Source organism: Manduca sexta, chromosome 25 (assembly GCF_014839805.1).
Source record: "Manduca sexta isolate Smith_Timp_Sample1 chromosome 25, JHU_Msex_v1.0, whole genome shotgun sequence".
NCBI classification, from domain to species: Eukaryota; Metazoa; Arthropoda; class Insecta; order Lepidoptera; family Sphingidae; genus Manduca; species Manduca sexta.
Window position 1 is genome coordinate 1,388,017 of NC_051139.1, and position 10,486 is coordinate 1,398,502.

General features: G+C 37.0%; 1 protein-coding gene across 1 annotated transcript; it reads right to left on the bottom strand.

The window, feature by feature from the left end:
• Positions 1–2,725: 2,725 nt before the first annotated feature.
• On the bottom strand, positions 2,726–4,161 carry LOC115450134 (acanthoscurrin-2-like). Its single transcript, XM_037442960.1, has 3 exons — positions 4,016–4,161; positions 3,112–3,607; positions 2,726–2,861 (listed from the first exon to the last, which is right to left on the bottom strand). Exons 1-3 carry the CDS (start codon positions 4,077–4,079, stop codon positions 2,855–2,857), a joined length of 567 nt encoding a protein of 188 aa, XP_037298857.1. The 5' UTR covers positions 4,080–4,161; the 3' UTR covers positions 2,726–2,854.
• Positions 4,162–10,486: the final 6,325 nt, after the last annotated feature.

Consider the following 10,486-nt stretch of genomic DNA (forward strand, 5'->3'; position numbering starts at 1 on the left):
AATAGTAACGACGTTGTATCATTTATTACAATGATTGTGGTTAAGTCATTAGGAATTATGTCATCATTACCTTCATCAATCATTAATAGTGTTATAGTAAAGATCATACAAACATATTGTTTTGCAGATGTTCTTATATCTCTTTATAATGCAAGAACCGGGAGTATTCAAGATAGATTGCAACTGTGGCCTCTCTTATATCGGGCAAACAAAAAGAAATATAGCGACCCGCGTAAAAGAACATATAGCTGACGTGAAACACCGACGCTCAACGAAGTCTGCAGTCGCTGAACACTCTTAAGGAGGCGCCAATCATTATCTGCGACTAGACAAGCCACAAATCCTTGCCAAAGAAAACTGATTTCTGCCTAGGATATTCATGACGACCACCAACAGCTAAAATTTAAAAAGTTGTATAATTGTAAAATGTAGGTTGATATTTGTTGATACAGATTACCAACGCCTCAGTCCCCTCCGTGACCACGAAGGCTGCAAAATCTTTGAAACGTCTGGAGAAATCTAAAATATCTAAACCGCGATAAAATCCGAAGAATAGTTTAATATTAATGCTAGGTAAATACCCGAATGTAAACTAAATTATTTTTTAATATATATTATGGTTTTTCAATATATGAAAATTTGTTTTGCGACTCCATGTTGCTCTAGGATAAAGGCAGATAAATACAGAAGAGTTTATAATTAAAACAGCGCAATATTTTTTCAGTCATTAAGTGTTCGATTTGTGATTCGGTCAATGATATTGTGCATTAACATTGAATGAGTAAAATATTTACAATAATTTATACTGACTGGTCGTAAAAAGGTCATGCTTGATATACGGTAACTGTTATTAAAAATCAAATTAACTTTTGCAATTATAATCCGAAGCTTCGTTAGATTTGCATCAAATTAAAATGCAGTTCATTTTGTTTTGGTTTTAATTTAATTCTATTTACGTAGGACTTGTGTTTTTAAATACCGGATATAATTTTATAATACCTACATAAATACATTATTTATGCTAACTTAAGAAATAAAATACAATGTCATTTTGACATTGCAGTACTTAATGAAACCCTCTGAAACGCCAAACATATGGTCTAGAAAATAACACTTTACAATAAGTTACTTGAAGCGTAGATGTAAAATAAAAAAGGGTAAGCTTCAAACAAAATAAATAGCAATAAAATGTAATTTTAATTTTACATAATGTAATGCCACTAAGAGAATTTGTCGCAGCGGCAACATCGTATTTTCGATCAAAAATATACTCACTACAGCTGCACGCCATATTCGCAGTAAATTACAGTGATATAAAAATCAGATTACCCAAACAAAATAAATTGGATTGGATTGGAAAAAACAAATGTATTTATTTATTTGGGAAATTTACAGCGATCTTAATAAAAATACAATGCTTCTTTTAATTACATTAGGTTAAATATGGCCAATTACAAACTAACTATAACTGGGTGTTTTGGAGAACATATTATTTATGCGTAGATGATTTTACGCAGAGGTAAAGGTGAATAATAATAATAATAATATCAGCCCTGTATTATATACTTGCCCACTGCTGAGCACGGGCCTCCTCTACTACTGAGAGGGATTAGGCCTTAGTCCACCACGCTGGCCTAGTGCGGATTGGTAGACTTCACACACTTTCGAAATTCCTATAGAGAACTTCTCGGATGTGCAGGTTTCCTCACGATGTTTTCCTTCACCGTTAAAGCGAGCGATAAATTCACAAAGAATACACACATGATTTTTTAGAAAAGTCAGAGGTGTGTGCCCTTGGGATTTGAACCTGCGGACATTCGTGTCGGCAGTTTATTAATGCAATGTCAAAAGGATTGTATACCATAAGTGAACTCATAAATAGACCGTTCTATACTCAGTTATGATTTATGCTTCAAATACTATAGTTATAGACGATAATTGCATAATAATATAGAATTAAGATCGTCACGATGTCAGGCATTATGGAACAACAATCACACTTAGGATTTTCCGTGTCTTGATTTATTGTACCTCACTAACACTAATGGCTGGCTAAAATGAGGGCGTCTCTTAGTTATAATTATTTGAACAGAATTAGAGAAATTAGTTTAAAAATCTTTAAAGAATATACTATAAACTCGTAAAAGCAAAACACAGCATGAATATAGCAGAAAAACAAAGCTATTTTTGAGTAAGTTAATTTTTGTTACCACTAGATAGACCTAGAGTTTTTGTTAAATGTTAAGACCTGAATAGCATTTGATATCCTAAGTTCAGAAATCGTTTTACGTATGCAGTTCTACAGTATATACTATGTTTATACAAGCAATTGTAATTTTGATATATAAATAAGTAAACTCACGCTGTCGTCAATAAGGTAGGCAAGGCTGCAACATGCACCGATGATTCGAGCTATGATTCGGTGTAAAGCACTCATAACACTGAAACTCAATTTCTGGTTTGACAACAGATAAATTCTTGGATAAAACGGGTTTTGACTGTGTTTTCATGTATAAAATCTGATATGTATTGTATATACGCGGATTTATGACTTGTTATTTTAAATTAAAACACTCGACATTAACATTTTTGATTGCACGGTGTGATAATCTAGCTGATGACCTCACTAGACTAACCATTGAGACAAAATTGAGTTCTAAAGTTGGTTATTTTGGTGTTAGATATGTTTCTAGGTGTATTAAGTTACTATTAAAGAATTCAAAGAGACAGTTTAAATAGATGCTTTATTTATTTCACAACTAAGTATATAACGATGTTTTACAAGTATGGCAAACAAAACATTATATTAGATATCACATAATTTTGAATTTTCTATCGAAAACGTCCGAGCGGCTTAACGTCTGTAACAAAGAGACAAGTTTTAGAATCATAATAGATGGAGCTCTCAGCTACAAAATTCTAAAGTACAGGTTGCTTTAAATAACATATTTTAGTAATATGCTTGTGAAACCTAGACGCTTATTATTAATAAATGTTGGTCTATTGCTTGTCTTTTGATGGAAATTATAATCCCCATTATAAATGGTTTAAAAAGCCAAAGTTATCTCAAAGACTTTTTTTCTGGCAGAAGTTTAATGTATTGATACTGACCCGTATCCGCCCCTGTGTCCGCCGTACCCGCCGGCGCCGGCGCTGGCACTTGAGCTGGCGCTGGAGTGAGCGCCGCTGCCACTACCTCCGTGACCTCCGCTGCCTCCGTGACCGCCGCTGCCTCCGTGGCCCCCTCCGAGACCACCTCCGAGACCACCACCGCCGCCGCCCCCGTGGCCACCTCCTAGTCCGCTGCCGCCGCCGAGACCACCACCTCCAGCACCACCGTGTCCACCGCCTAGGCCGCCACCTCCGGCGCCTCCGTGACCACCGCCGCCTCCGAGACCGCCGCCGCCTCCGGAACCGCCTCCGAATCCGCCGCCGCCGCCTTTACCGCCGCCGCTACCACCTCCGAAGCCGCCGCCGCCTCCGAAGCCGCCACCGCCTCCTGAGCCGCCGCCAAATCCACCGCCTTTGCCGCCACCGCCGCCGCCTCCGAAACCTCCGCCGCCGCCGCCGCCGCCGCCACCACCACCGAGGCTGCCGCCCCCGTAGCCTGTAAATATATGAATTGAATATTTTATAGATATTTTTAACATTGGTTTATACTAAATTTGGTTTGTTAAGGTATAAAAGTCCCGATGTTGGTTAAAGATCTCTCAAATCCTCAGCATTATTGATGTTTAAGTAACTTGGATGAAGATATTCCATACACCTAGTATTATGATAAATCAAATTAATTATTTAGGTGTATCCCGTGACGTATACGACTATTTAAGTCAGAATTTTTACATCTTGGATGAATAAGATATAAATTCTGAGCTTTCTATGGTACACACTATTCTCAAGTCGCGCTCAACCCCTTCAAAGGGAGAAGTTTGAATATTAAATCCCATAAACTGATTTCCATGTTGTAACTCTTAATTGTAAACATTATATTGTGAATATGGTAATGGTTTGTTACCTGGTGCCGCGTAGGCGCAGGCGAAGAGACCTAAGGCGAGTGTGGCTATCGTTAGTCGACCCATCTCGAACTGTGCTGTCTACGTCCCGACCTACCTTTTTATACAGCCTAGCTTATGTCATAACGAGCATACTTGTAAGTGTTTGTACTCTCCACTTTTTGCTTTGCTTTTTGTGTTATCATGGTTCCGTCAGTTTGGTTTTGTTTTATTGTTGAAGATCATTTTTGACTTTTATTTTGGTTATTCCCCGAGCTGGATAGAGCGATTCACTGGCGTTTTAACTCGGGGCTGCAAGTTCAGTTTTCGACTGGAGATGTTGCGATATAGTTTCATGAATACTTTTATTATGGTGCCTTATAGTTAGTGATATCTCAAGTACATGTCATGAACTAGGATATAGATTTATCAGGGCTAAGAGTAGGTTTTTTTATACGAGTTTGGCAAATGATCCACTGCACCTAAACGTAAGTGGAGTGCGGTCCAATAGAATGTTAACTGACGAGTGATGATTATGCCATCCTGTTGGAACCGGCTGGCATAAACACAGGCTGATCTCCGAACGCGACACTCTTACGTGGGCCACTATGGCGGATTTTACCACCTTGTGTATGGTGGTCGCTATCCGGGCGAATATAAAATATATCCTACCATCAGCATATACCTATTTGTTTTATATTCATGGATATAGGTAAAATTATTTTTCAGTCTCCTCAAAGTAACCAGTGAAACCTATTTAAGTCTTTTGTATGCGAATTTTTGTCTAGGTAATACCTTCGCATTGTCTATTTTCGTTCAAACAACAGTGTAAGCATTGTGTTTTGGTGTACAGTACGATGGGCAGTGTTACTTTTAGGAGCTATGAGAATGTGTAATGTATCAGGCCGGTTAGCCTATTTCAAATTAGGGAACATTGTCCTTTTAAGGTTTTAACGGGTCATGCATAATATATTATCCTTATGCGTTTATTGCTTCCTTATCCGTTATGTCATCCTTTATTAAACTTCCATTAAGCGGAGCTTGAAGAAGCGACCGTCCGGGCAAGTTTATCTCTTGGCGGTCGATATATTTTTGAGCATCTTCATTTACCATTAAGTGCAGAAAGGCCACAATGCCGTGCCCACAATAAAAAAAAAAATATAAATAAGAGTTGATAAATGCGAAGTTTTCTTTTGCCTCCAACGATACGATTGTACTCCGTACCATACGATTGTACAAGTCTACCTACGGAACCCCAATAAACTCATTTGAAGATCGGTTTTTATGATAACGAAATAATAGCGTAGTTTTTGCCTCTTCTATCGGCTTGTTCATTATTATTGATATTAAATATTGTAAACATTACTTGAAATTAAAGCGCGAGGTAGGCACAGCGCTATATCCTTGGTGTTACTTGGAAATGGTTTTTTGCTATATTTATTAGTAGGTACGTATAGGAAATGTGTACGCTGATTAAATTATGTATTCTTAGAACCATTTGTCCTCTATTAAGCGCATTTCAGTGCAATTCTTGCATGATTTTCCTTAAAATGTGTAAAGTTTATGTCATAGCGGTCATAGTAGTTTACGTTTTACAGGTTATGTTTGTATCTAAAATTATCGGAGCTTTTATTCAAGATTTTGTAGAAGAGCGCCGGTTTTTAAATTCACGTAAATCATTATATTTCATCAAGATATATTTACTAGATGAAGTATAATGAGTTTAGGACTGAAAATTTTACGGATTAAAATTCAAGTTAGTAGTTAGTATTTTCGGTTACAATCGGTTTTATTAAGTATTTTATGGGAAATTTGTAATATCTAGGATACTGATAATATGTTTTAAATGAAGTGAGAAAAATTAGCACTTCTCGAATAAGAAAATTAGTGAACACTTTGCGAGTTTTTCACTAGAGTAAATAATCATAAAGTTCGTGTGTATTCGCTAGTAAACACTTGAGTTATGTTAATACGATCTTCATTATCATGTGGGTTACATTTTACCAATTTGGTCAAAAGTGTTTTGAAGAACTGATCCAAACATATTATCAAAATACTGATGAAATAATCTTTCACATTAATATTGAAACTGCCAAAGTATTTTGAGGATTTTGGAAAAAACCTCTTTTCGAACACTAGTGCGCTGTTTTATTAATTTTATTGTAAGTTTTGATTCGTTAAAATATAATTTACAAAACAAACGTACATCATGCCTTTATCTCAGACGGGATAGGCAGAGGTGCAACCAGGGCACTCACTTTTCGCCTATGTGTTCCATCTCATGATGCGATAGGTGACGAGCCTCTCGACATGTAATAACGAGCGTATATTTCCTGACGCCGAGTTGATACTAGGCTAAAACCCAATATCACTTTGCCCGATGCGGGATTCGAAGCCAGGACCTCAGAGCCGCGTAGTACTGCGTACGCAATACAACTACGCCACCGAGACAGTCAATAAATGTATAACTCACATTAACTTATACATTTATATATTATGTGTTTTCTGTGAAACGTGACAGAAGTGTAACAAAAACTAATGAACTTGTAATATTGCTAGGTCAATATTCTCATTTAATCGTGCATCACGATGATCGCTTCCATGTTTTAATTTGTTAATAAAGGCTCAGAGTACCTATCGACGTAATAATGTACATAATTTAAAAATGTCTTTAAGATTTCTTTTTATTTAGTGACTTATATATAGTGTTTACTTTAGAGTCACGCCCTTCTGTGTTACAGTTAATATAATTCTGATCAGAATGACAAAACTACTTCACAGAAAACTGTTATAAAATTAGAATACCGGTTACCTATTTAATACCTTCCCTAATTTCTATTACTTTCTTCTAAGACTACGCTTCCATGATACTTTTTAATTGTTGGTTTTTGTGGATGGTTGCCATCACTTAGCGTATAGACATACATGACTGCTTGCTGGTGGAAGGATATTTGTGTCCGCCCGGTGGATAGCGACCACCGTACATAAGGTATAATACCCGCTATGGCGCCCTCCCGAGGCAATTCTTGTGCGCTTGGTCTCCATATCAAATGCACGCCCATGCATGGGGGCACATTTGCCGCGACCCTAGGCACACAGTTCAGTGTGTATACCTCATGGTTGCTAAATACACATTGAAGCCTATAAGGGGTCGCGAACATTTTCCCTCCCTCTCCCTTCCAACTACCCTGAGATGGCTTCTTCTCCTTCCTCTTCTCTTCCTTCATCGTATCCCCTCCCTTCTCTCTTCCAGGCCCTGAGACCGGATAGCCGTGGGTCGCCAGCGTACCGTCCGCTGGCACCCTCGGTGATAACGATAGGGCCTATCAAATCCTCACAGGAACTGCCGTGGTTGCTAAGCCGGGGGATCGCTTGTACACCGTTCGCAGGGTATCCTCGGTGATAACCACGGTAGATCTACAAAAAAAAAAAACCGGTATAGCGGCCCACATACGTATGTCGCGTTCCGAGATCAGCCTGTCTACATCCGGTCAAACAGGCATAATTGTGTGGTCTGGCAAGGAATAATCATATCTCTTCAGCCGACTATCTGTATCTTACTTCACTTACCTTCAAGTGATATAACTGGCCACTACTGTAGCCGTTTAAAAAAAAAGAAAAGCAATTCTATGAGAACGGATTTGCTGGTAGCTCTTTCTATATTAAAAAGTTAGTCCTCATTACTTAGTACCCGTTTACTATGAACATTATAATAATATGTTTTGCTGCATTTTCAAAGGTCCTTTGATGGTCTTTGATTCGTTTATTTTTGTAGCAATGGAGAGGACGTGATTATAATTTTTAGTTTTTTTTATTTTAAAATATAATTGAACGTAATAGCAAGGTTTATAATATATTTTTATAAAAAATCTCTAGCGTTAATAATCACGTTGATGATAAAGCGATAAAAGAATTATGAGTATGAGCATATAATGAATCAGGATGAAACTAGGTTTCAGGGCATAAAATATATCCACGGATCTGATGTTTCTAAATTGTTAACTGGTATACAGCTTCCTCAGTCTTATACTGTTATAAAGATCAGTAATACTACAATGTTCTTCAAATATATCAAATACACATTCGTAACGGAATAGTGATTGTATAATAGATGTTGGTTGGCGGCAAAAATAGACATAGCATTGGTACCTGCCAGTGGCGAAAGATGAAATTTGTCGAAAAGGAACCATACACGACTTATAGGTTCTAAATTGGTCTGCCAATCCTTCTAATGATAATTAGATTTTACATAAATTACGAAGGGGAAGCCCGTATGAATTGGATTATATGGAACCCTTCTACATTGGTACCTATTAAATCAGACCTTTGCGTACGAGGTACTATGAAGTCAGGTGTTCCCAATACAATATTATTAGAATGAAGCAATAATTTATAATCATTTATAGTATCGTCAGACATCGACCGTAACATTTTCTGTGGCGCGTCTTCAGTCACGACAAATTGTAGACGATCTATAAAGTTTTAATTGAAGATGATTGATCTGTGTGTATTTTATTTCTACTTATATACTATGAATGTTTGAATGTATGATAGAAGTTACACCGCTGAAAAAAAATCTGTATTTTTTATGTTTTATATCCTTTTCTTTTCTTAAATAATACATGCTGTGTCTCCTTAGATGTAAGATGCACATTGTTTAATACCATATTTTATTTTTTGTGTTATCTGGTAATTGATTTCTTTTTTGGCGAACTTATAACAAAAAATATTTGACAAGGTATACCATGTTCTGCATTAATAAATTATATATACATATACCGAGACGAATGGCCGCAGGTTCAAAACCTCAGGGGCAGGCACCCCTGTCTTTCTAAAGTGTGTGTTTGTGTATGAGTATATTATTGTAAATTATCGCTTGCTTTAACTGTAAAGAAAAACATTGCGAGGACACCTGCATGCACGAGAAGCTCTTTATAAGAATTTCAATGGTTTGTTAAATCTGCCAATCTGCACTAAGCCAGCGTGGGTGACTAAAGCCTTTAGCGCCTAAGGGTTTTATTATTAAGGTTTAAACTCTCTCAGTAGAAAAGGCGGACTATCTCCAGCAGTGGGACAGTATATACTACAAGGCTGATATCATAAAGAACATAATCTAAATTATTTTATAAATTAATATTGAATGAGCTCTTGAGACGATCGTAGACGTGGCATTTTTTTCAGTAATAAGACATACTTGTTGTATCGCGTGTTTAGTCTAGCATGTATACCAGTCATAATGATTTCTTATACGATATGTATTACGCGACTGTTAGACATTAAAATTAAACTATTTTTCGGATTTCATCGCGGTTTAAATATATTAATTTTCTCCCGACGTTTCGAAGACTGCAGCCTTCGTGGTCACGGGGAGCGCTGAGGTGTTGTTCATCCGTAAAGTCAAAGTTACAATATGTAACTACACTTTCCAATTATACAACTTTTTAAATTTTTTTGCTGTTGGTATAAACAATAGCTAAAAATTGTAAAACCGCGATAAAGTAGTTAAATTTTATACCAGGCTATAAGATGGTGTATTCAGTTTCCAGGTAGGGTAACACTATTAGCGATTTACCCAGTGTTGGTTCATAAGATTTTGATATCAGGCGGACGGATGATCTTAAAACTAATTTATTTATTACCTTAAATCAAACGAAGATTAATAAGTGCATCAGCGGGCGAAACTAGTTAATATAATGTGACGATTAGCAGCTGAACTATATCGCTTACACGCATAATTTACTGAGCACTGCAACATAATAGATTACCGTGAACAGCCGAGTCACGAGTTTATGATAAATTGTCGTTTGTTACATTCAATAAATCTGTATTAATAGGAAAATGTAACTATTTCAAGTAAATATTAATTGAGTATAAACACAATATAACACAATATACTTTAATAGGTCTGTTGTATGCAAGAGATGGTCTCGTATTTCGATTTGTCCCTTTCGATTTACGGGTAACAGTCCACAAATAATATTGGAGCGTTAGTAGCGGAAAGAACTAATGCGAGGCCCTAGGCTGTAGATCTTTGCAAGAACGAAATCGTATGAAAGGTGGGGTTTGGCCCATATAGCTTAGCGGCACTAATTTATTTTTAGGAACATGTTATTTTATGTTACTTTGTTATTCTTTTTTTTTTTGCTTTCAATGACCAGACGAGCTTGCCGTTCGCCTGATGGTAAGCGATATGACCGCCCATAAACAGTAGAAACACCATCCAACACCTTGAATTACAAAGTATTGTTTGGTATTCCACTTCGCTCGCCATTCTGAGGCATGTGTTCAGTCTTATTATGTCCAGTAGTTACGTTAGCTACAATATTTTCAAACCGGAACACAACAGTGACTACCCACTGCTGCTTGGCAGAAATAGACATTGCAGTGGTACCTACCCAGGCGGAATCTCGCATATGAGAGACATACCTCCAGTTTTAAATGTTTAAATAACAATGTCGATCAACAATTGTAGACCGGTCCCAGGTCATATTAAG